The sequence below is a fragment of the Ambystoma mexicanum genome, chromosome 10, assembly GCF_040938575.1.
Source record: "Ambystoma mexicanum isolate Mex_15411 chromosome 10, UKY_AmexF1_1, whole genome shotgun sequence".
Lineage (NCBI taxonomy): Eukaryota > Metazoa > Chordata > Amphibia > Caudata > Ambystomatidae > Ambystoma > Ambystoma mexicanum.
The window spans coordinates 226,304,548-226,332,307 of NC_090932.1; the positions used below are offsets into that span (position 1 = coordinate 226,304,548).

Below are 27,760 nucleotides of genomic sequence, written 5' to 3' on the forward strand. Positions count from 1 at the left end.
CCCCTACTTGAAAGTGAGACCCTGGTTCATACAAAGACCATGTTTCCCATGTGTCTTCATGCCTGCGTACGTCCAGTGCATTGCACATTAAGAGCGTGGCACGATAACAGTACCCAAAGGTGGTTGCACCGGTAGTGCCGCTAACTCCCTCAGCCCTGTGGCTCCATCAGATCTGGGGTGTGCATGTACGGGGCTAACCGAGGAAAGAGGTTTCAACTCATGGTCATAAGAAGTCTGGCACATGGAGAGAGACACCACCCACCGTAGACAGTCACAGATCATCAGTGCTCTTCACCCACACTCACTGCTTCCCTTTTTGATGACCTCCTAACAACCACATAAGTTAATAAAAGTTATTAAAGTCACTACTTGACGTGGCCAGTTGAAATGCATCCCTGCAACACTACGGTGGCAATGAAGACAGAAGACTTATATCCCACATCGAAGAACCATCACCACAGGGGCAATCAATTTCTATCACAGCCGTCCAAGTCAGCGATTGCCCCACCATCGAAGGTGTGCCGCCACCCCCTACTTTCCTGCCTGTAGCAGGAAACCTGATACCATGGCACCAACATTTCACAATTTTCCAGAACCACGCAGAAGCAGTCAATGGTGTACCATTTGCAGGAGCAAGGAAAAGGGTGATGCTTGTTAACAAATTGCGTATTGAGGGGTAACCGATCTTTGTAGGTCTACCAAACCATGCACATAATGGCGATGAGGATGACCTACCAGACGCATATGAAGAGTAGAGAATAAAGCTAAGCCTGCCATTGGACAGCAGACCGACTATTGCATTGCACAGACTGTCCTCCTATAGAAGAGCACCATTCATGCCTGAATCCACAGAAGACATCTTAGTGAGCCTCAGGTAGTGGGCAGTAAGATGTGACAGAAAATACCAAAGGCACAAAATGATCCATGACATGGTGGTAGTTCAGTGAGGAAAACCAACATCAAAAAGAAGCAAATATAGGGAAAAGATCCATCACTCACATTCAACCGAAGAAGCAGTTCCAAGAAGGAACAATACAGAAAATCGTGTGTGTTAGAGAGAATCGAATTAAGTGTTGAGGAGGAATGTATGCCTTAGAAGATAACACAAAGGCATGGGAGGCACGTGCAGCCGTTGCCATCACCAGGCTCATATGGCCAAATAAAGAGTGCCCAACCAAAGACATCGTACTCCCATCTGGAATCCCTGTCTGCTTTTATGCTGAAACATGCAGTGTGTGAAGGTTCAGGCAAGTAAACTGAGACAGCCGTCCCAGCCCTTTAAGACAAGGTAGCAATACTATGAGGTGAATGGGGATGCAGAAGATACTCAAACATCAATAATCCAAATGACTCAGGAAGTTGGCAAAGTTGACTGTATTAATGTCAATTATCTAAAACAGGGAGTACAACAGACATCTACGGCCGTCTCGAGGCATTATCTCAACGAAGTTCATAAAAAACAACATATTTATAATGAAAACTCATCATTGATGACATTAACCTACATATAACTAATGTCATCCTACGTGGCAAACTACAAAAATTATTGAAAAGAGTGATTGGATAAGAGGGAAGATCTAGGTATACGTTCCATACTAGTCTAAGACAGTGATAGGCTCCTTTACATCAGGTGGGACAACTAAACCCTCCGCTCAAACATGTCACTATGAATGTCACTAAATGTATGACGTCCCATTGGTTACACAAACTATAGGACCCTTAATTACGTGGCCCCCTTCAATTGGTTGGCTTTCTTACCCCCGTCAGTACTTTTCCACCTACGTTAGCAGCATGCAGGCTGGACTTCCAGGTGATTGGTTAGCTGGTCCTAACCATAGCTTCTCACCAATTAGCATATCATCCATTATCACCTCACTGGTCTGCTGTCAATTAAGACTTTGAACTCAGCCTTGGAAAGGTTCTTTGCTCTGGAGAATCCAGGGGAGTAGAGGCACTCTCTGCCCCCCTGCGTAGGTGTGGTTTGTCATGTTTGTCCAGTCTCATCCCACCACGTGACTGAAGACCACAAATTTGAGCTCTGGTGCATTTAAAATACTATTTTTTTAATAGACCTCTGACGTCTTCTTTGTTCTTATCCATGTCTTCTGAACAGGAGTTTCGTTCATTCACATGATTGTAACTACTTTCTGCTCATCTTAACTTGTTACGAGCTTGGCTTCTTGGAGTTGATCCAACCTCCCCTTTCAGAGATTCACTTCAGTATTTTGATTTGCTTTTTTTGCTTTTCAACTGTGACATACTGGAAAAGGCCTTCTTTCTCTTGTCCAGCACTGCTATAATACGTTGTGGAAGCATACTTCACTTGCTCCTATATATATGTATACATTGGTGCTTGCTGCAATCTATTCACTACATAGCTATCCTCAAGATCACTTTGTCTGCTTGCGTTTCTTTGCATCTGTACACGTGTAAAATGACTTGATATCTTCATTGTTTCTGTGGCATAAGCTTCTTCGCCTCAAGCCCAAGATGTCACTTATGCTTGATGCTTTCTTGATGCCTTATAGAATATATACATTCTCTTGTCTCTGCATCTCTTCTATGTATGTCAGCCTCAATTCGTGTAACGTCATCACCAGTCTGCTCTTTCATTTATTCGTTCTGCTTCTTCTGGAATTTCATTCAAATGGCAATCATACTGTCTCGTATGCAGGTATGGCTTCCTCAATGGGAACCTTGCATCCAGGCTTCTCCTTGGTATCGGTATTCTCACTGATACCGCACGTGTCTCACACTCTGGTCCCCAACATATAGGCAATATGGGCGAGATGGTTGAGGTGGGGGTACTTAGCTCCTCCTCTACACAAGTAATGGCTGTGAAAGGAAAAGACTGCCACGTCAATGACCACCGTGGTGAACTTGACCAGACTGTGCTATCTGTACATCTAAAAGTGCCAGTGGTGGAGGAAAGGGCTCACTGCTTGGCACAATTATATAGGAGTCCTAACAGATTCATGACCAGTTTTGGTTCAGACCTCACAAACATCCCTCTCAACCAATACAAAGACTTGTACAACCGAGACAAGGCTGAAATGAAGAAACCAGACATCCGTGCATCATCTGAATATAAGTTTTGAACTATGGACATTTCTCCTCTGCTGAGGTTTCTATTCCTTGATGTTCCACACTTGATTTTTTAAGATCTGCTGTAACCATTTTTTCAAAGATATCTATTGCTGGATCATTGATGGGCGGTACAAAGGTGCTTTTGGGTTTGAACTCAACTAAATCTGGTAATTCATGTGTAGACTCTGTATTTTCCATTTCTGAAACGAAAACTTTCAGTTTCAATTTTCTGGTGAGTTTATATAGCTCGACTTTGGTGTTAAATAAATAAGTTAGTATTGTAGGTAGGAACAAACTTGAGGCCTTTTTGTAGAAACCTCTCTACTTGTTTTGTAGGTTTTCTGTTGGAAATATTCACCACTAGGTTGTTCATGCTTGAAATCTCGTATGTACTCCCAGACCTTTTCCTCTTGCCCCTCCTCGTTCGTTTCTTCCTTGTTGGTTGTCTAAAAAAGATTGTTGTGATGTAATGCTAGTACTGCTGGTGCTTGGAGTGGCCCCACTGGTGTCTCTTGTTGCTCCTGTTCTTTGTTGTTGTGCTTGCGCTGTTTGTTCGTCTCTGTTGGAATCTGCGTCTGAGCTAGTATTGTGTGAATTGGGATTAGGGTTACGTGGTCTCTGTGGTTGGTTTTGGTATTTGTCTGCCCATGTGTATACTTCGTTACGTAGGTAGTCAAACGTATCTCTCCTGAATTTTCTAATTTTTCTAGCTTCTAGATCCTCCTTATATTCTTCCAGCCTTTTGTTGATGTCTGTATCTCCTCCAGTGTATCTGTGCTTGTGAGTGCAGTCATTTATTCAGATAGTACTTGTATTTCCTGTTCTAGATTCTGTATGTTGGTAGAGAGTTCTTTAATGGTCAACAAGATCAAATCAAGAGAGCACTTGTTCAAGATTTGCTCCCACCTTTGTACAAAATCTTTGTTTTCCTTACACAGAGTCGGTTTCAAACCAATTCTTAGACCTCGTGGTATCCTTTGTGCCTTATAATAGCGACCTAGAGTTACCGCATGAAGTTTACGATTAATTGTTTTTCTGATGATGTATTCGAGTTGTTTGCTTTTTTTATTTGGGTCTGTGTCTTTTGTGGAGCTTCTGGTTTCTTTGATTAGTCCTAGGATTGCAGTTGCCTCCTCAGCTGAGAAGCCTAATGTTGTTGCTCTTGTTTCCGTTAGTTTTTCAATTTCCTCATATTACATAGTCGCGTGCTGACTCTCAATATTACACGGAAGTGAAAATATTGGCAAAAGAGAAGGATATGTTGCCATGAATATGGGCTAGCACTGATTTCAGAACAGACATCTTGGACATGCGGTATCAATCACAAAGTGTTGGTACAGCTCTTGAGCCTAGGAGGTACCAAACCGCCTCCCCTCGCCTTGCAGAGCTGTACACATTCGCCTTCACAGCAGATCAATCACCAATGTGGAAAAATAGTCAGGCCGACGGCCTCTCAAGGCTACCAATCAAAACTGAACCTACAGCCGTGGTCCTGAAACAGACTTTATAGCTTGGGATAATGACCCTTCCCCCAATTTATGGCCTGAGGCAGCGCTGGTAATTATCCTGTGATAATTACCCCTCTCTCAGTCTATAAGGCTATACTAATAACTTAATAACTATAATGAGACAAGTCCCTGACAAACTAAGAATATGACAAATATCCTAAGAGAGATAGTAAATCTTGGGAGCATCGGGATCTAACCCGCTGGGACGGAGGTCTGCAACATTTGGCTCTTATGATGTTTTGGACTACAATTTCGATCAGCCCTTGCCAGCATAGCCAATTGCTATGCCTCGTGGCAGTCATAGTCCAAAACATCTCTCTAACCAAGTTGGAGATCCCTGCTCTTGGGTAAAATACATTTTTTTGCCAAAAGTAATGTATCTCTGGTAGATTAACTTTGCCATTAACCCCCTCTGATCTCACTGGAGTGGTCAGCTGAGGTTTCTGAAACTGACCCCCTACTACCGTTGGAGGAGTAGATTTGTGAAGTCACCTCTTCAGGTAATCTGGGAAGAGGCAGGTCGCAGATGGGACGACCCTAGGTTTTTTGGCGGCAAGGGCCGTGCCTTGGAGCATGCTTTATGTAATTTCTTGTTTTTTGTATAACGATCCTTCAGCCTTGAGCCCACCTCAAAGCACTGAAGGAGAACAGAAGAACGGAGGGTATAACAGACCAGGAGGGGACATACATAAATACAGGGAAGGAGTGGATATGGTATTCTGTTATGTTACTTGCTTGTATGATGCATTTGCAACCCACCTCCAAGGCCCATGTGCGCTAACCTGCCTTGCACCCTTCTCTCTTCCAGCGGCATTTGTCCCCGGAGGACTTCCAGCGGATTTTCGACACCACCCTGGATCAGTTTAGCAAGCTGGCCCTTTGGAAGAGGAACGACATGAAGAAGAAAGCCTTCCTCTTCTAACTGAGGATGAGGAGGGCAACCAGTGGCTTCTCGAAGGCACTGCAAGGCGCACGTGTCTCTGCTGTGGCACGAGTAAAACAAATGGCAAAGGAAGGCGCCTGGCAGCCCCTGGGGCCCTTACGACAGGGCGGGCGCTGAGAGCGGGAGTGCGCAGAGAGGTTCTCGGACTCCCGGGTCCCCTGACGCTCTCGTACCGCCTTCTGTATAGAACTCCCTTGTTTATTGCCCACGAACAGCAGAGCTGGCCAGGGATCCCTCTTTCATAGTTTACCCTGTCACCCCCAAATACATTTCCATTGAGCATTTCCTAACTCTACTTTGGGGAAAAAAGCATAACGCATGTTAAGTATTTATGAAGGAGGCCTTTTCTTTTGAGGGAGAGCCTTGAAGGAGGAGTGTGTGGCATCGCCATCTTCCCTGAAGGAAGGGTGTGTGACAACAGCCCTCCATCTTTGATTGGGCCAGCCTCAGGCTAGCCATTTTGAGAGACCCAAAGAGGATGCATATTTCGCTACCCCTACCCATCCACCCGCACACCGACCCCCAGAAAAAGTCTAGCAAAGGGGTAGAAGGCGCCCTGAGCCACGACATGCGCTTTCAGCCCCTGCGGGGTAAGTGGCCCCCACTGTTCCTGGGTCCTCTGATAGGGCTAGACCTTTGTGTGTCTTCAGGTGGCAGGACAGTCAGGAGCCCCTCATTACACTGTGCAGGGGGTCCCCTTCATATTGTGTTATGCCACCATGCATTCCCTCTTCCTCAATAACGCTGTGCCCCCAGTACTACATGGGCTCTGGTGTAGGGTGGCAGGGTGCCCTCATTCTCTTGCAGCGAAGCGGAGTAAAGGTCCTTCAGAGTCCGTGTCGCTTACACTGCAAGCTCCATTTTAGTTACAATATTCAGCAAACATATCTTTGAGTATAGTGGGCGGCTCAGTGTGCCCCGCCACGAGAGGGCAGCATTGTACCATAGTAAGCATAGACGGCTGGTTCACTACTGATTTTTAGGGAGAGTGCCATTATTATATGCGATACTTGAGCACTGGATCACTAATGCAAATAGAAGAAACGTGTCTCTCTGGTGGAAATATAAACATATTCCCAGTAGTGATAATAGTCATTCTGCGAGAGCACTGATTCACTAATTATTTGGGCTAGTTGCATCATTATGAAATGAAAACTTCCATACTTGGCGTGTGTCCTATCTGTATAGCGCCTGGATGCCCTCGGGCTTTGGCGCTTAATAAATGAAATAACATAACATAACATTAGTATTTATAAGGGGTCAAAGGATCACAGCTGATACAGAGCACTTATTAAATATATTCCAGCAAACACTGAGTTACTAGTGGTAATAGGAGAACGTGGATTCCACTAAACCAGCTTGCGTCGGTGCTGATAGTGTACATACAGGGCGGCATTGCTGGTGACAGCACAGGGAGTGGCCACACGCCCCTTGCCCCCCCCAGCTAGGAGGTATAACATCACTAGTGAATTTAGAGAGGGCGTAATTTACTGCAGAGCTGGGGTCTGTGTCACCGTTGGTAACATAAAGGGTAGCGGCGTCCCTATTCAAACTTAAACGTAGTGAGAGAGTGTCTGTGCCCCTATTAATAGTCACCAGCAAAGTTATGGTGGGTTTATCAAGGCTTACAAAAAAACCTTCCACTTGAAATGTGAAAGTAGAATAAGCCATTTCAGCAAAGTCACACTTGTCACGGCGCCACCCAGTAGCCATCGCTAGAAGTTCACCTCCAGTAAAGAGCAACATGATCAATGCATTGTGGGTATGCAAATGAGATCGAACACAAGTCTTTTGCTACAATAATTGTCATTTTCAACATTTACTGGAGCAAAAGGTTCAAACAGCCAGCAATGGCTACCAGGTGATGCTGTGGCATGTGTAACGTAGATGAAATGGCTTAGTCTACGATGAATAGTGAAAGGGAGGAGCATGTCACTATTAATAGTGAAAGCAGTGACTATCACTATTGCTAGTGAATGTATCATAATTTATAGAAAAAGATGGTTGCATCCTTATTCACACTGAACGAGGTAGGTGCACAATCATAAATAGTGCAAGGGTGGCACCCTGAATTAGGCACATTGTTTTGTGTAGCTAGATGTCTCCATCGTACTGTAATTGTGTAGTCCTTTATACTGTGCCTGTTACCACATGACTTGCGTGGTCTTAGTCCTGGGTTAGGGACTGTGTGTGCGACAGCCCTGGTGAGTGACACTGGGTCAAGCTACGTGTGTGCTCACAGATGCAGGCAACAGATCAAGTGTGCCATATGGGGGCTACTAGTCGTAGTAACCCCTCAGTGGGCCGAGGCAATCTTCCACGCCTCATGGCACTGTATTGATTTTGCAGGGCAAGCACAATGCCGCCTAGTTCTGCTGTGCCCACTACAGGAAAACCCAGGACCGGCTTATGATGTCAAGCATGACACGAGGCGACTTGGCAGCTATGAGATGATGGAAATCAGAATAAAGTTAACATTAATCATACTTGTATAATCTAAATAAAAATCACAGCTATCAAAAGCAGGTCATTTGCGATTAAAGCCTCCCACAACTAGTTCAGTAGAAAGTAAAAATAAAATTGTGGAAATTGAACAAAAATCGCCAGCAGTTTATCAGGTGTCCACGAGAGGGCCTCAGTGGACCACGCTCATCAACGGGGCAGACGGGTTAGTGAGAAGTCAGCCAGCAGAAGTCTGACTGGCTTCAAAGGCTTTCCCTGGGGTGCTTTCACTTCCTGGGTGGTGAAGCTATCTTTTTCAGGTATTCCAATCATTAGGAACAAAATGCACTTCAATTTAAAAAATGATACAGGATTTTGCCCCGAAATGTCTTAATAGTAAGTGGTTGGTTCTCTGTACTTAGTGTCTTTAGCCCTGTCGCCACATAACGGAGCCTCGGGTAACACATTCCTGACGTCACCACGGTGGTGCCAATGACCAAATCGCACTGTATTCTGCAGGGAACAGGTCTGTTGGTCTCCCCCCGTGACCCTTTGGGCCTGATTCACAGAAGTGTTTCATAATGGCTAAATTCCATAGGAAAATGCTCTGTGAATCATGTCCTTTGAGTGGTCTGTCTGACTCCTCAATGCCTCGCTCTCTGGGACTGACTGGGCGCAACAGTGGCAAGCTCTATGAGATGGCTGCAATTCCGAGCTCAAACACCGAGCCAGGCAGCAGTCTCCACACTAGTGGAAAGATCCCTCCGTAGCCTTGAAATCAGTCTGGAAACTGGTTTCCCAAAGCATTGAAACTGGCCTTCTCCCCAGCAGGGACAACAAGCAGAGTAGCCTCTTCCTGGCAGGGAGGCAGGGTCGCCTGCAAACACCTTTGAAAGGAATTTTCTCTGTAGGTTTTCCAAGAGTGACACATCAATTTGCTAGTCCATGGGGACTAACAGCTGTGTGTTTAAGGAGATTTCTGGCCCACCACATTAGCCAATCGTGAATGCCCTCCGCTCTGGTGGCCACTCAACTTCATCAGCAGAGTTAGAACTAGTAACCATTAAGTGAGTTGTCCAGTGGCACTCCAAAACTGAACCTTTAGTTCCTGGCTATCCAAAATGATGAACAGGAATCGTCAATGGAAAGTCACCACTCCCACTCCCATGGTCATATCCCCTCCAGGGGTTTTGGTTCTAACCGGTCTGATTACTTGCTGTTACCTTCAGTTGACACAATGGCCAACAACCATCTCCATGGAGACGGGACGAACAATAGCTTGCTAGTGCATCAGACACGGAGGATTGCACTGTGGAGCTTTCAAGCATTCATGCCCGATCCGGCAGGCCGGGTCGGGTGTTATCAACCCATGGGCTGAGTTGAAGGCCTGAGTGTAACAAGGGATTTTAGCGAGGGTCCCCAACCGATAACCCATGATCCGGCACACCGGAGATGGTATGACTGCTATTAGCACCCTAGGTTGCTAATCTGGTAACCCAGGGTGCTGAGAGAATTGTATATTGTTTGAATGAACGGGACGCCTTGCAGTGTCCCGTTCATTCAAACAAAATACTTTAGCAAGATGGCCGCCACAGAGCTGGAAGATGGGCCGCCATACGCAGCCCCATATTCATTTCCATGACGGCCAGCACGGATAATGGGTGGAGGCAGCAGCAGCTAGGGGTTCCACTGCCATAGAAATCAGGTAATGGGGGGGATTCAAAGAAGAAGGGAAGGTAGTTTGGAGGGAAGAGGGCAGGGCGGGGGAAGCAGCCATCAGGTAGCTGGGAACGCAGGCTTAGATGGGTAGTTTCAGCCCACCTTCTGAGAAACCTAATTGGTTGCAGTTCTGGGTGCTGTTGCACTGTATTGAATGAGAAGGCAGCAACATATAGCACACTACACATTCCATATTGCAGGCTATAATAAAGAGATGCATTTATGCTTGGCATAACTTTGGCCATGTTGCCACAACACCAAGAAAGTTATGGTGGGTTTAAAAAGGCTTGGAAAAAAACTTTCACCTGAAATGTGAAAGTAGGAAAGTCCATTGGAGCCAAGTCACACCATCACTTTCTTGCTGTTGTGAAAACATGGCCAAATGCACCAACCACAAGGCTGTCAGGACTACACTGCTCTGAGGATCCCTAATAAGGGTGAAACCAGGGATGTAGTTGTCCAGACAGCCTTGCAAAAGGTCCATCTTGGGTTGATGAAGCTATGGATAAAGAAGCACTGCCCTCTTAGAGAAAAGACAATTTCCTGGAGAAAAGGTTTGATTTGGGCTAATTTTCATACCCACAATGCCTTGCTGTTGTGGCTCAGAACTGGAGGTGAACTTTCAGCGATGGCTACTAAGTGGCATTGTGGGATGTGTGACGTGGCTCAAATGGACTTTCCTGCTTTACATTTCAGGTGAAAGGGGTTTTTTCAAACCTTTTTAAACCCACCATAACTTTCTTCGTGTTGTGGAATGTGCAACTTGGCTCAAATGGAATGTACTTTCTCATGCAAGTAGCTTAAGTAAAACAGCGGTGCAGTCAAGAAACATATTCCGGGGATCTGCATTTTTTTACAGCTATAAGGGCAGGTGGGTAGGTTGGGCCCTATTGATAATAAAAGGGGTTGGTGTCCTACCAAATGGCAGTGAAAGGCAGGTTCATAACTAATGGCTGAACAGTGTGAATGTGTCCATGTTGATAGTGAAGGGATCGGCTTGTCACTGGTGATATGGAAAGGCGGTGCTAACTACTGGTTGTGGGAAGAGTTGGTTTATAGCTATGATTGTGCACTGGGTCATCGGGTCATTAATAACAGTAGAAGGAGTTAGTGAAGTACTATTGGTAGTGAACACACGGGCTACCTTTTGATGGTGAAAGAGGAGACTGTACTCCTACATAGTAAACTGGGTAGATCTGGCACTATCAACAGAGAAAGGCTTGTGAATAGCACAATTGATAGTGAGAGGTGTTAGGCTGTGTCTGTATCAATGAGCCACAGCTAGCTTTGCCTTGATTGGTAGCTATGTTGTTTTGGAAGGACATAATGATGATTGTCTCATGATTGATAGTAAATGGTGTGAGTGTCTGCCTGTTTGGAATTGAAAATGGATGACTAGCGCAGACGTGGCACAATCAGGTTTTGAGAGTCCTGACTGGTTGTCTCTCACTGGAACATCCCATGGCACTGTACAAGTCTCTCACAGGACCCGGCCATCAAAGAACATTTCACCGACCAATATTGAGTGAGTACAGGTGACAAACTCCCTTCCCCCCCTTATCCCCAATCTACTATGACCGAAACTTCTACTTGTACAGCACTATGTTGCTTTCTAGCTAGGTTTGCACTATTGAAATCACCTACGTACCTACCTTCCTCCATCGCACACACCTCGTGACCTCAGATACCCGATAAACATGGCTCCTCTTCTCTTCCATGACAACGTCACTCCTTGGCTGTGCAAATGGTGGCCATTGATCCATTGACCCAAACCACAATGGCTGCCAGACCATAATGAAGGCCCACCTCCACTTTTCCTCATGGTTTGATCCCTAGATTGTGCCTTTTGCAGCAGGTGGAAAGAGGGGCACCCTTACCCTTGATCCCGCATAAACAATCTTGCCTGGGCCAAAGTCTCCAGCCTTTGGTCAGACTCCCTCCTGCTTTAGCATCTAAGCGTTTAGTGCAGTGGGAAGGCGTTTCTAAAAGATGCATACCGCATACTGTGTGTGCGCGGTATGATGAATGGTGGGGCAGTGATCCAAAAAAGACACCCAAATGCTGAAGGTTGTCCTTCCAGAAGGATCCAATGACGAAGGCGGCCATTGGTCAGCCAGTTCCTGGCTGCTGGCGAGGTGAAGATGGCTCGTCCATCTGATGGTTGGACAAGGGTCGGTTAGTCCCAGTTAGTCTCCTTCGTTGGTGATGGAGCTTTGCTGGTTGTGGTGGGGGCAAGAGCAGTGGAGCCCTTTTATTATTTTCTTCTGATTGGCGGAGAGCCCCTTGGTTTCTAGCAAGGCCATTGTAAGAAGTGTGGGGTCCCATTTCAACATGATGGTTAGGTGGCCTCCTTGCTTAGAGCAGAAAACGGCCTTGTGGTACATACATTATAATGGAGACAAATACAGCCGGGCGTTAATAGCTGCCGATTATCACGAGACGGCCAGCCCGCAGGGAGCTGAAACACTAAATTCCCACTGGTGATCACCTTGTCGTCTTCAGTGCTCGGATACGTCGCCCCAACCTTCATTTTCTTTTAGAACGCTTGGATTGCTTTAAGCTGCGTGTCTGTGCTTTTGCTGTGGGTGTAAGATATGGGGCGAGAAATTTCACAAGACCACTTGAAGGCCAGAGCATGGGCTGTGTAAAATCCCTTGTTAATATTGCATGCCGCGGGAAATATTAAAGTACATCTTTCAAGGTTTAAAAGGAGTGAACATTTTATGCATTGCTGACATTATAAGATATTGGGCTATTTTCCAGGTCGTCACTTCCAAGTGACTGCATGACTGGCTCCAGAAAATTAAGCTTGTAACGTGAGTGCTGTAAAGCGCACATTTAAAACCCCAGAACAAAAATAATATAGAAAGGCATCATTGCTGGTTTATAAGACTATGTGACTGGTAATATGGGAACAGTTGCTTGGGGAGACCCCTGAGGCTCGAGGCCCCTTTGATTTGAAATGGTTGAAAGGACCTGGCGCCGTCCTAGGGTAAACACAGTGCTTAAAGCAGTGGTATTCAAATGTTGTTATGCTGAGCACCACCAATGAAAATATTGTTGTTGAGTCCCCCCCCCTCCTATAAGCAAAAATAGCATTGCCGAGCACCCAAGATGCCATATCTGTTTATATTTTCTAGTGAAAGCCGTCACTGTACTCCCTTTTGAAGACGCCTGCGGACCATCCCAGCCCCGCCCCGCCCCGCAACATTTGGCCATCCTTCAGACCCCCTCCTTCCAGGGGGGGTAGCCCCACAGTGTGAAAACAATTGGCTTAAAGCCTCCAGGGACGTGGAAGTACAGTTCACTTGTAGACTAAGACACAAACATGCACGAAAATGCACATGCAAAAAAAAAACAAGCAGCCAGCCAGCACAAGGGCGCTCACACAGGCACGCGCACGCCCGCGCACCCATCTCCTATGGGGGAGGCTCGAGAGGAGCGCATTCTTTCCCGCTTATCTGAGAAGATCAACAGAACTGCCCAGTAACGCTACTCATTGCGTCCTCATTAGTGACGCAAACGTACGAATCCCTTCACGAGCGGTGCTGGCGGAATTCCTATGCACGCCCTCGACATAGTCGGCATTTCAAGCCCCGATGCCGCCTCCACCCTCATCACTGCCCTTTGTATGGCACAGGGACTGGCCAGCGGACTGGCCAGCACACCGGCAGCACTCTACCTGACGACTCTCGTGGGCGGACATCTTGATTCGAGTCCTGGGGCTGCGTCTGCTGAGATAAACCAATGCGATACATACAGTAGTGAAGTCCAATTAACGTCAACGAACACTAGCATTCCCAGAATGCACTAGGTCAATAAAGGGAAACCCTTTGGGAGAATGGTGCCCGTAGTCACATGAAGTCTCCTGGTCACTCTACTTTAGGATGTGCCCTTACACCGGCCTGGTCCAGCCATCGTCTGCGTCACAACAAAATACAGATGATTTCCGTTGCAGGATGTGTAAACACAGGCCGTATCTCCCCCAATTAAAAGCCACGTCCCTTTTATTCCAGATGACGTCAACATGTAACAATGAAACTGATTTAGCAGGGGTAAACGGACAAAATAAGATTAACGGAGTGATTATCCTGGAGCCCTCGAATTGGCAGCGTAGCCCCCGGATACTTTATTGTGTTTAATATTCAGACATATAAGGGTTTAGATCCCCCTCTTGGATAAGCCCCCAGGTTCTCCTTTTGGTAAACGGTCATGGAAACAGGGCTCAGACATGAGAACCCCAGATGAGCCATTTGAGGTTTGGGGGGTTCCTTTCATGCTGCCGTGCACCCCTCTCCATCCCCTGTCGCCCCGCCAGCAGGCCGCACCCAGATGTACAGAATGTAATTTATTCAAGTTATTCACTAGTCCAAAGTTGCCTTTCACAGCTTATTATTAAAAAGACGTGTACAAATCGTTTTAAGATCCCGGGGGAGGGTCGTGGGCCCTTCCCCTGGGTTTCTCTGTTTTGTTTTCTCGCTGATGTTGAAGAATTTGCGTGGAAGTGATTTTTGCTTCTTATTAAAGGTGACCTGACATTATCAGACCTGTGTGCTGGATCTGTCTTGAACTACTGCTCTGTTTGTTGACACTCATTGGCATCCAGAATCACTGCAGACATGGTGCCTTGTTCTCCTGTGTTTTTTTATACTCATTGGCACCCAGAACCACTGCAGACACAGTGCACTGGTCTCTTGTGTTTGTTGACACGGATTGACATCCAGAATCACTGCAGATATTGTGCCTTGTTCTGCTATCTTTCTTAACACTCATTGGCACCCAGAATCACTGAGGAGATGGTCACCTGTTCGCCTGTGTTTTTTGATACTCAGTGGCATCCAGAATCACTGCGAAAACGGGTCCTTGTTCTGTCTTTCTGGACACTCATTGGCTTCCAGAATTACTGTGGACATGGTCCCCTGTTCTCCTCTGTTTCTTGACACTCATGGGTACCAAGAATCACTGCGGACAAGGTCCCCTGTTCTCCTATATGTTTTTTGATACTCATGGGCAATCACAATCACTGTAAACATGGTACATTGTTCTCCTGTCTTTCTGGACACTCATTGGCAACCAGAATCACTGTGGGCATGGTGCTTTGTTCCCTGCCTTTCTTGACACTCATTGGCACCCATAATCACTGCAGACACAGTCCCCTGTTCTCCTGTGTTTGTTGACATGCACTGAATCACTGCGACAATGGTGCCTTGTTCTCCTATCTTTCTTGAGACTCATTGGCATCCAGAATCACTGAGGACATGGTCCCCTGTTCTCCTCTGTTTCCTGACACTCATTGGCATGCAGGATCACTGCGGACAAGGCCCCCTATGTGGGCATGGTGCCTTGTTCTCTCGTCTTTCTGCACACTCATTTGCACCATGAATAGCTGCAGACACAGTCCCCTGCTCTCCTGTGTTTGATGGCACACGTTGAATCACTGCAAAGATTGTGCCTTGTTCTCTTGTCTTTCTAGACACTCATTGGCATCCAGAATCACTGAGGACTTGGTGCCCTGTTCGCCTGTGTTCTTTGACACGTGTTGGCATCCAGAATCACTGCAGACAAGGTCCCTTGTTCTCCTTTGTTTTTTAGATTCATTGGCATCCAGAATCAGTGTAGACATGGTGCCTTGTTCATCTGTCTTTCTAGACACTCTTTGGCATCAACAACCACTGCGGACATGGTTACCTATTCTCCTGTGGTCTTTGACACTAATTGGCACACAGAATGACTGAGGACAAGGTCCCACTTGCTCCTGTGTTTCTTGACAAGCGTTCACATCCAGAATCACTGAGGACAAGGCTGCACTTGCTGCTCTATTTATTGACATGCATTAGCATCCAGAATCAATGAGGACACAGTCTCCTGTACTCCTGTGTTTCATGACACTCATTGGCACCCATAATCACTGAGGACAAGGTCTCCTGTGCTCCTGTGTTTCTTGACACTCATTGGCACTCGGAATTACTGAGGACAAGGTCCCCTATGCTCCTGTGTTTTTTTATACTCATTGGCATCTAGAATTATTGCGGACATGGTCCCCTGTTCTCCTGTGTTCTTTGACACTCATTGGCAAACAGAATCACTGTGGACATGGTCCCTTGTTCTTCTGTGTTCTTTGACACTCATTGGCACCCAGAATCACTGAGGACAAGGTCCAACTTTCCCCTGTGTTTCTTGACATACGTTGACACCCAGAATCACTGAGGACAAGGTCTCCTGAGCTCCTGTGTTTCTTGACACTCATTGGCACCCATAATTACTGAGGACAAGGTCTCCTGTGCTCCTGTGTTTCTTCACACTCATTGGCACCCAACATCACTGAGGACATGGTCTCCTGTGCTCCTGTGTTTCTTGATACTCATTGGCACCTAGAATTACTGAGGACAAGGTCTCCTGTGCAGGTAACCCGAGGCGGGCGGCAAAAGTAGGGATTCTGAAGAAACCAAAGTATGAAGAGAAGATGAAGAAGATAGAAAAGTAGGAAGTGGTCAAGGACTCGACCAGAGGGAGGAAGGTAGAGTAGCAGATGGCACGTCATCCCTAGCTCCTGCCCCCTCACCTCCACCATCATATTGGAACAGCAGGAGAAGAGCCCTGTGTAGGATACCAGATATTGCCTCAATACCACATCGTGTGTATGAGAGATGATATGCACTCAGACAAACCCTATCAAATGTGCCCTCACACTGAAAGGGTGGAAGGATGTCTGCACACACCATTGAACATCAAAAAGCTATAGGTGATATCGGATGAGGGCCGAGTGACATCATGAAGGAAAAACAAAAAGACCCACAGAAACAATATGCAAATACCTAAAGAACGGAGATACAACTGAAGTAACAAGAGAAACATGTAAATGAATATGAAGAAATGATGTGCACCAAAGAAATTATCAAGTAGAGATGAAGTGAATGCCCATACGCAGAAATGCAAGGTAGATGAGACATGTAGAGGCTTGCTGCAGAAAAAAATATAATGTAACTGAAGCAGCCATGAGAAAAAAATGGACACTGAGTCGTGTTGAAACCAGTCAAGCTACCTCAGAGACAGACTTGAGCTGCAGAGCCAGGAGACAGTGGAAAAACAGCTTTGAGTGAGGAATAAAGAACCATCTATTGGCCTGGGATCAAGGATGCCACATCAAGGAATAATTGCAAGGCACAAAGGGAGTCAAGAGGATACGCCATGTACATAAGACATATTTCTTTTAGATTAGGCAAGGAAGAACACGTCTGCAAGTGCCACGTACTGCACAGTCAAGGATGCAAAACGAGTATGTGAGGTAGAGCAACAAAGCCTCCAGAGGTCAAGAGAAGTAATAACACCCAGCTTAATGGAATTAAATAGCATTAAATAAAAGGTTGAAATGGACAAAATCATGGTGTCCTGTCACGAGATTCAGAAGTCGAAAACAAGGGCTATTCATTGAGCTCTAGACAAAGATCATGTTGTACATACACTCCCTTGAATATCCCAGAGCAGAGAACAGACTGCAAGGTCAATGACAAAGGAGAAGCCTTGGCTTAGGGCCTGACTGATGAGAGACGATGGACTAATTAGGCAAGTGGGTAGTAGTGTGACCTTGCTCTCTGCACCTGAGTTTCGGTTTGCTTATGTGCTGCTAACGAGCCAAAAGTTCAAGATCCAGAGAGAATGCCAGCCAATCATAGGGTCTATGCAACAATGTGCTATACAATGTTGCACAGGCCAATCCGCTGCTGTTATTCTGCTATAATCGGCATTGTACGTATTTAGAGGTGGTTCAAGGCGTGCCTAATAGATAAGGAGCATCCAGTGATATTACTAATACTTATATGGTATATAGGTGCATATGTTCCCTTAACCAATCCCGCCCTTCAATAGGTTTTACAGTTTGCCATGTAGGATGAAGTCATAAATTACACATATCGAGGTATAAAGCCTCTGTATAATCGAAAGCTAGCTGTGAGTGCGTGGATTACAGTTTGTTGTTAGCCAAATTTCCCTACTTTATGTGAGCTGACAATGAAGTAGTACTTTGCCATAGTCTGGTTATTTGGAGATCATTATTGGTAATTCCATCAAGCACATGAGACGTTCCAAGGTGGTAGAACACATTAGTACATTTTTAATCCATCAAAAGGAGTATCTTCCACCATATTTGTAATATATGTTGCATCGTTCACAGAGGACCTCAATTTCGGTATCTGTTGTTTTAGGGAGGATCCCGTCCCAGGAAAAATGGGTCTCCCTGGAGGGTTAACATGATTCTTGCAGATTTTTGTAAGAGTCGAAAAATAGCTGTTCTGGAAGGCAAGTGTGTAAGGAATGCATTCTCCTGATTAGAAAGCCACACTCAATTAATTTCCTGTTGTAAGCGAAGTTTAATCATGGTTGAGAGTTCTTAAGTGGATCAGTGCTAATAAGCAAGTAGCTGGAATTTTCATTAAGTTCTCTTGTGCACACATCCATAAAATCGGATCTATTTTGGAGTACAACAGCCCCTCCTTATATGCCAGTTTTATAACCAGTGTTATTTGGGGAATATTTGGAGTGTGTGAATTGTCTTCTGTTTTACATTGCTCAAATTGAATAAGCAGTGGCCATGCCAACAGTTCAGACTTTTGTGTAGGCATGGGAAAGGCACTTGTCAGCCACCACCGTAATGGTATTAACTGGCCATTGATGGAAGCATGTGCAAAACGCTGCGAGTACCTGGCCATCTAATGGCAGTGCCTTGCAAATGCCTAGTACTAATGCCCAAGCCAAACCTGTTAGCTTTGCCAATGATTGTTTTAATAGGACTTCAGTGTAGGACATGCATAGAGCTTATGAATCGAGTGGCTGAAGGCAGGCCTGGCTTGGACATTTTTATTACACCGGTAGAAGGTTTACAACTCCAATTCAGTCATTTACTCTCAAAAGACTGCTTTAAGAAAAACACTGGCAGGCACTTTGTGGGCAAAGTTTGATGGTAAGGCTTGGCTAAAATGAGCTGAAAGAGATCCCACAAGGAGGTGTTTTGGGCTGCGAGGCACAAGAACTGGGTGTGAATGACCATAGGGATTAGCAGGGCCATGTGCAGTCAATGGGTGGGCAAATAACCAAACAACACCATCAAGCTTTGTGTCACCCCTCATATGCCATTTCCCCCGAACTGTCCTCAAATGCAATCGTTTCCGGTTATAAGTGGCTCTGCCACCTAATTGCCCAAACTAAAAAGGGGTGACATTTCCTCTCTCAAGGGCCTCCAGGTCCTTTAACAGCCCCCTTTCAAAGCCCTGGGTCTCAGCGCTGATGTTACTCATCTCTTTCCGTAACCAGGTATTATATGGGTCTGGCCTCTTCCCAGGGCTGGTCACATTTGTGAAGCTGCACACTCCTCTATGCTGCTGCGTTTAACTTGAATGCCCATTAAATTCCATCACATCCTTTCCATACCACTGAAAGACCAAAGAAATATAGAAGCTTAGTACCACAAAATGAAATACGCCAATCACGGGTTCAAAGATACAAGTATCTTTATTTCTGTACAGATTCAAAGGCAAAATCAGATAGCTATCTGGGCTCCCAACACCTCGCAGTTTGTACCAGTAGACACCGTGAGGGGAGTGAGTGCTGGACATTACAAAGCTCAGAGTTTTTATACTTTCTTCCCCAGCCCTGCTACATTGTTCATACCCACTTCACATGTCAAATATAGCAATGTTGTTTTGAGGTTTAAGACAGATTTCTTTATACAAAGAGATACAATGATGATAAACTTTGTTCTGTTCGGCCATGTAGACCTTTCTTTGTTCTTGAGCTTAAAGTAAGTCCAGTGTCAAGAGATTAACACAAAAGGTTTCTGCCAAAGCACACAATTTTAGTTACCTTGCATTCTGTTCTGTTGTTTGAATGTGGATGAAACTGTGGGTGCAGACAACACTTAAATTGCAGTTCATTTTGGCTACAATGTTTCTCTGCACAGAACAAACATTCTGCTTTAGGCAGCTTCAGCATGTTGAAATAGACCTACGTTCGTTTAGCTCTGCTGAGGCTGGAAAACAAATAGTCCAGTTTGAGACAGAAAACAAGCACTAATCAAAATGGCAGACGTTTCTAAAATGGTGGCTTTAGTCAATTCTATTCAGGGCATTTTAGACGCGGTTTTCTGTACAATGTGAATTCGCTTAGTCCAATGTTCATAATCAGACGGTATTATGTGAATATGGTTTAACAAACCCTCCTTTTGGCCTAAGCCAAGAGCATTACTCAAACATTCATTTTATTCAAAAACCCATGCATCAATGTCTGTACATCCTGAATCACATTCTTCAAAAACATCAATCGCCATTAGCTCTTTGATGGTAATATCCTGCATTACTAAGGCATTAGTAGCTTTCTCAGGCTCATGTATCTCAGGTCCTAGTGTACCTATTGTTTGTGCACAACATCCTCCTATCTTAGAACATATGACAGAGAGACATTGTATACAGCAACAACAAAACAGGATAATACCAAGAATTATCATAAGGACTGCAAAGATTTTCCAACCCCATGATCGCAACAAGTCCCAGAACCAAGCACTAAGATTCCAGTTTCCCTCTGGGACATGTACTTCAGTATTCAAGGTATGTAGATTTTGAATTGCCTTGAATATAGTAGGGGAGGAGTCGGGTACAAAAACACAACATGCAGATCTCACCATTTTGCATACCCCACCAGGCTCAGCTAGAATGATGTCTAACGCCATCCTATTTTGAGTGCTACTAAATTAATTGCCTTTTGCTCTAGCATCATGTTGTACAAAATATTGGTGCTCCTATTGATGGTCTTTTCCAGTACCCTTGCTAGTCTTCTGATATCCTCAGAATTAATTATCTGTCCCCAGAATGGCACAAATGATTTTGCTACGTCATCCAAGATTTGTGAAGGTGTATCAATATTCTCATTCAGCCTGGGACGAGCCTTACAGATTTCAAAGGTGGTAGCAACATATACTCCTGGCAACAATATACCTAAGTAACAAATACCCAGCCAATCTCTGGGTAACCATGGATATGCCTCATTGCCGCAAACAAAATAAACAGGGTCTCCTAAATACAAAGACCTGTCATCACTGGTTAGATTTGCAATGCTAGTACAACCCTCAAATGTACCCATTGGCTGAGAACCTTCTCTTTGTATGCAGAAAGGAAGGAACAGAGTTAGGACGGTGATTGATAGTATAAGAAGGAGGCATTGCATCCCGGTTGCCTACGGGAGCCATTTTGAAGGAAATCAATGATTGAAAAGGTCTCGAGAGTTTATCAAAATGCCTAATAGAAGTAACTTGTAACCTAATCTCCTATTTGCAAAGAGAGAACACCCTAAAAGTGTTAAGACTCGCTTTTCAAATTCATTAAGATTAGTCCCATCAAAATTCCCAGTAATACTATCGTTCCATCAACCAAAGAATAATGCTCTAAGTGAGGCATTGCAGGCAGTGGTTAAAGGAAGATGATGAATATACCAGTCCAATACCTTTTCCCAATGTTGCGGCAAATGTGAACACCCCCAGCAATTCGTTTTGTTCAGAATCACATGGGTAGCGTTCATAATCATTAAGAGAGTATTATTATGGTAACTCTTTCTATGTTGGGAGTCTTGAGGAGGAAGAGTGTGCAGATGCACAAAGAGTGGAGACACAGTTGGGAGTTTTTCAGTGGGTAGCAGAATATCAAGCGGATGCACCTTTTCCAGGTACCAAAAACCAAGTGTAAATATAATTATTACACACATTACTATTGTGACCAGCAAGCAGTGGGTCCTCAGGGACCATGAACTTCGATGGACAGATTCATCATTAGATAAGTGACCAGTATCTTTTTCAGTACAAGTGGATTTAGGAATGGGCATTGTTTCTCAGAGTCTGTTTAGAAGCCTCTCCATTAGGTGCAAATAGAATCATCTCGTACCTAGTTAGTCGTGCTGATGTGATATGTTGCGCCTGCATTCTTTTTAATAGAACGTCTACAGAGTAAGGTACCATCATGGATAAAGAGTGACCCAGAACCATACCCTCACATTGTTTTACAGATGCAGCGGCAGCAGCAACAGCTCTCAAACATCTCGGCAAAGTGCATGCAATAGGGTCTAACGTGGAGGAAAAATAACTGCACAGTCTATTCTTTCCCCCATGTTCCTGTGTCAAAACAGCCAAAGCGCATCCATCACATTTACGCACCTACAACACAAAGGCCTTTTCATAATTTGGTGTGCCCAAAACCGGTGCTGAACACAGCACAGCCTTGAGCAGATCAAAAGCTTTCTGGTAATCCATGTTCCACAGTAAAGTCAAAGAAATGCCCTTCTTTGTCAATGCCAACATTGGTTTTATCATTAATGAAAAGTTTGGGATCCACTGTCTACAGTATGAAGCCATACCTATCAAGGCTCTGACCTCTTTCTGTGTATTTGGGACAGACATGCTAGAGATGCTTTGTATCCGTTCAGGTGTCAGTCTTCTTCCCTCCTTCTACAGGAGGTAGCCTAAGAAGGCGACCTCCTGTTGACAATACTGAAACTTTTTTAATGAAGCCTTATGGCCATGTTCTGATAAATGAATAGGCAGCAACACAGTGCCCTCCTTGCAAGCAACTTCGGAATCTGCAGCTCGAAGTAGATCATCAACATACAGCAACAATGTGCAGGTAGAAGACAACTCAAGTGTATCAAGCTGTTCTTTCAATGCTCTACTATAAATGCTTGGACTCTCAGTGTACCCTTGTGACACACAAATAAATGTAAACGAGGGTCCCCCTAGGGTGAACGCGAACAAATATCTACTGTCAACATGTACAGGAATACTGAAAAAAGCATTCTTTAAATCCACAACACTAAAATGAGTAGCCGTAGCTGGAATCATTGTTAATATCGTAGTAACCTCAGGTACATCGGAAATTGTGGAGCAACAACCTTATTAAATCAATGATGAAACGAAAAGGAATTGCATTATCCCCTTTCTTATATACTGGTCGGATCGGACTATTACACACACTCCCTGCAATTTCCTCAATCACTCCTTGATGTACAAAATCAGAAACAATACTCTTCAAAGCTTGTTCACCATCAACCGAAATCTTATATTGTGGAATACGTGGTAGTTTAACACCTCGTTTCAACACAATTTTAACCGGTTCAATTTGCAAAATACCAACGTCATTATCATCAACCACCCATAAACATGTCAGAACCTTATCCAATTCAGTCAGTAAGGCCTAGTCAAGAATTGTGAAACAGAAGTTTGTTGAGGTGAAATCATTAAATAAACTCCATTCGGAGAACAGTAAATTACAGCATGCAGTTTCTTTAGTAAATTCAATCCCAACAAATTTTCCCCACAATTTGTCGTCAAAAGAAACAGACAAGAAGAAGTAAATGGTCCCAGTGAAATCGGTACCGGCTGAGAGACCGGACTAACCACTGTCGTAATAGATAACCCTACAGAAATGTTGTTCTGACCTGATAGTGGAAATTCTGGAACCTGTGAATGATCAATAGAACACTTCTGTGCTCCTGTATCTATCAAAAATAGATGTTCCCTATTCCCCACCTTCATCTCAATGTAGGGCCCTTTCTGATCGATGGGAATAGGTACCGGTTCCAGACTCTGCTTTGGGCTGTCCTAACGGAACAACAGATCATCAAGTGCAAGAACCTCAGAAAAATAAACAGTTGAAGGATTATCAAACATGTTCCCACTATTGATACTCTGAATATCTTGTGAATGTGTCTGTTGATTTTGAGCAAACTGACTTCTACCAGTACCCCCTATACCAGGACGGCCTCTGGATCGTCTACCCATGGTACCATACATGCTATTTGATAACTGGTGAAGGATCGGGCATTGTGCTCGCAAATTACCTTCCTTTCTACAATATGCACATTGGTTCATGTGTACAGGACACAGTTGCGTATTACTCTGTGGTGTAAATTGACCTCTAAACTGAGTATTCCCAACTCTGGCTCCTCTATTTGCTGCAACAATACTTTTGTTTTCAAGTCTCCCTTCTTCTTTTCTACCTTCTCCTTTTCAGTATTAACCCTATTCTCATAGTACTGAGCCATATGTAATACTCCAGACTGCGATTTCGCTTGCCAAGCGCTTTTGGAAGTCATAATTTGTGATTGGATTTCAGGCAACAATCCATGCACAAACTTGTCTTCAAACAGCCTTTTCCCTGACTCTTACTTAAGTCCTGACCACTGAAATCTGAAAAAACTTGTTTGAATCGATTAAAAAATTCAGTAGCACCTTCAGACTTCCCTTGGATGCAAGCTGTAAGCTTGTCCCAAACTATTCTTCTCTCAGGAACCAGAGTTTTCAATTTAGCTACTATTCTGTCTGGCAACATCAGTATCACCAGTTTCGGTTTCTCACCAGCATTCCTTTCCCCATCTATCCGTACTAAGTTAACCCCTGTATCACCCATTCCTGCCTGGTCGTCTAAAGTTCTAATCTGTTTCCACAAATCAGCAGGTAGGATCACAGGGAACACTAAATCTATGAACCCAGTGTGAAAACTGACAAATGCAAGACAGATTCAATTTCTTTATAAAATCCTGTTGGATTCTTCCTAATATCTGGAATTGTTTGTCTAATGGTATTCACTTGCTGTCTAGAAAATGGGACATGTACAAATTGTGAGACATAATGTGCTGCAATAGTAGTAGCTGGTGTACTCGCTGCGGCATCAGCTGGAATTTCTAATTTGGGGACAAATGTCGGAGGAACCTACTCTCATCGGCAATTATAAAGTAAGCAAATCTGAATGTTTGTTAAGCAACAAGGCTAACTCAAGTGACAAAGTAGTTAAAGCAGTATCGGGCGAAATTGCTCTCTTATAAATGACCATTAAATCTGTGGGACAACAAACATTTTCTTCATAAACTCATCTTGTAGATTCTCTACCATCACCTGTAACACTTTCCTTTGCATAGCCGGAGCATACTGACTAAATGTGTCATGCACTTTAATGGGAGAAATCGAAACATCCGAAATCCATCTAAGAGCGTCTCCCGTACAAATACGCATTTCTTCGCTCATTGATTTAAATGAAGGAAGAAATAATTTCTGCACATATGAAGCTTCCCGTCCATTAGCATCCATTTTATCATTCTGTAATCGATCTAGCTCCCTTCTAAACTCAAATACCTTCTCAACATGCTCATGTACTTTCTCTGCAGTGTCCCTTGAGCGAGCAAGGACATTCAAATCCCTCAAATCATGCGGGGCATTTGTGTCCGTTAAATCACTCCATTTATCGACTAAATATGTTCCCATCCGCTCTATTAAAATATTCTGTTCTGGAATACTTCCTTGATCAGAAATTGCAATGAAAACAGCCGATTCATCACCTTCTTCAATATATTTTTTAGCCCACATATACAATTCTCTTTTTCTAGAATCAGATACTGCACCACGAGTCACTATTCTTTAATTTGCTCCTGCCTCTTCAACCTCTACAAGTGGAGCAGAACCACTTGGTAAAGAAAGTTCAGACAAATTCTGTTCAATGGGTAGTGGAGACACTACCGCTGGTGGAGGAGATGAATCAAGGGAACGGCAACTGTCGGTAAGGGTGGAGATGTAGGAGGGGGGACAACAATAGGAAGAGAAACAATAAAAGGAAGAGGAGCAACAGCAGGAGGGGGAGCAGCAACGGGAGGAAGAGGAACAACAACGGGAGGAGGCACAAGAGTGGAAGAGGCAAAACAATGGGGAGAGTCACATAAGGAGGTGGTGCAGTGGCAACAGTCTTACGTTCATTCAACAATTTGTTAATCAGTTCATCTGATGCATGAAAATCCTGAGACGGATATATCTTCTGTACATCAAGTGAAAAAGCCCTATCCATACCTATAATAGATTCTGACAATATAGACTCTAAATAATCTATGCTGGCAATTTCAAAACTGCCATAAACTGGCCACTGAAATTCGGCAACATGTCTAGTTTGTCTGTGCCAAATATTGTTAAATATGTAAGAGGATTCAATTCAACACTACAGCTAAGTCAATGCTTAGTCTGGGATACTGAATGGAAACCCTTATTGATATATCTTTACGTCCAGTTCATGCGTTCTGGATGACTACCCCTATATAACACCCCTCTCTTGGAATCCCCCTGACCCCACTGAGCCAAGAAGTAGTTCTGTTTTGCAAGTTTAAAAGGTTTATTTGATAATTTAAACAATATATATATATATATATATATATATCACACTTTATAATAAATTAATAATTGAATATCACACTTAATCTGAGCAGTAATCAATAATGGATAGTCCGGCACTAGCACACTTGTGAATAGGAACAGAAGAATAAGGTGGTAGAGAATGTTTTATATAAGTTCAGATGGATGCAATGTTGAATGACATGCAATACAGAAAATACTCAATATGATTTCAACAAAACAATATAATCACTTTTCTCTGGCAATCCACTCCCCCCTTTTTGCAATGCAAGGAAATGGAAGGAAAGCACACAGTTCTCAGAAATGCAATCAAATGTAATTCAGTTCACCCCAGCAAGCTTAGACTACAGAAGTTTGAAACACAGGCCCAAAATGCTTTTATATGTGCTGGCAATGAAGTGAAAAATATGCTAAAATGCTTTTAATTCCCTCTAAAGGTTCAGGGTGAGTGGTATCTAGTTAATATTAGTCCAGGCTCACTCTAGCAATGATTCAGGGATGGTTCTTAAGAGGCAAACGAATTTTTAGCAAGGAAAGCAAGGAAACTGCTGTTTTCACACGTGGCTGGATTTTGAACCAAATCGCAAATCGCGGTAAAATTCGCGAGTGCGAGAATCGTGATTACGGCAGAAGTATGAGGAGGAGGAAGTTGCTTGTTGAGAAGTTGAGATTCTAAGCTTTCAGAGGAAAGTTAAACCAAGTTCCTAGCCCAAACGGTTCCAGAGATACGGACGATTAAATAAAGGTAGTTTTTCGGATTTGAAATTTTAAAAGTTCAAAGCGACAGGTTACAGCTTGCAGCTAGAAAATGACAGGTGACAGCTTTGCAAATGACAGGTGACAGGATCTCTAGGAGACAGTTCTACTCAAGTTAAAATAGCTTGCATTAGATTATTTTAACTAAGAGATTGGTTCTGCACAGTTCTGCTAGGTACTCACAATATATTTAGAAATAGGCCTTGCCACGGATCTAGTCAGGTTTTGGACTGGACTCCGGCCTGGTCTCGGCACTTCACAGTGATCTGGGTCAGCTCTCTGGTTCTGCTAACAGCGGTCTGGGTCAGCTCTGCTCTGCTGGTCTAGCCTCTCTGGATTCTGGATACTGCTCTGCTTTCTAGGTACTGCTACAGGTTCTGGAGATTGATGGATTTGAAGTCTGGATCTCTGGATGTGAAGTCATCGATCAGCATGCTCCGCAGCAAATGGAATTGAATGTCTCTATCTGTCCTGACTGTCTGCTTTTATGTGTTTTGAAAGTGGGTGTGTGTGCAGCATCACTAGCCAGCCCCTCTCTCAACTGCCCATTGGTCAAGCTTTCCTTTCTCTCTTGATTGGGGAAAAGAAGTGGAGTGTCAGAGCGATGTCATTTAATGACTTGCATAAAGGACACTCCCCTGTCAAATTACACACAATCTATATTTGATCAAAAAGACATATTTCATAGATACACAGTGGTTTGAAATTACATGCACCCATCACATATCACATGAGATATACCCTGTTCAAACTCTGCTCTTCCTGGGGGCTTGGGTTCAAAAATGGCAACATATTTCACTTTTTGGTCGGGTTACCAATATTGGATTTTTCTCCAGATTTATACACATGTACACGGCCTGTCCATACATACTCCAGTAAATTACCATGTCTCTAGCTTAAACACTGAGTCTGTAGTATACATAAATAGCAGGGTTTTGCCCCAGAACATCACACAAATTGGAGTTTGGGCTTGAATCGAAGGTACATTTTTTAAATGAAGGCTCTCAAAGTTATACATTCCTGTCATTTGATTACAAAGAGTTATCAGTGTTTCTGTAAAATATATATTTTGCTTTCAATTCAGTTCTCAGAGTGTTGGGGTCC

General features: G+C 44.1%; 1 protein-coding gene across 1 annotated transcript in view; it reads left to right on the forward strand.

Annotated features, from left to right (window-relative positions):
• Window positions 1-14,240, forward strand: part of DMTN (dematin actin binding protein) — a 474,403-nt gene extending 460,163 nt beyond the window's left edge. The window contains exon 16 of the mRNA XM_069617734.1: window positions 5,404-14,240. Within this exon, the coding sequence (XP_069473835.1) occupies window positions 5,404-5,517 (114 nt within the window). The 3' untranslated portion in view covers window positions 5,518-14,240. The remainder of the gene's footprint in view (window positions 1-5,403) is intronic.
• Window positions 14,241-27,760: the final 13,520 nt, after the last annotated feature.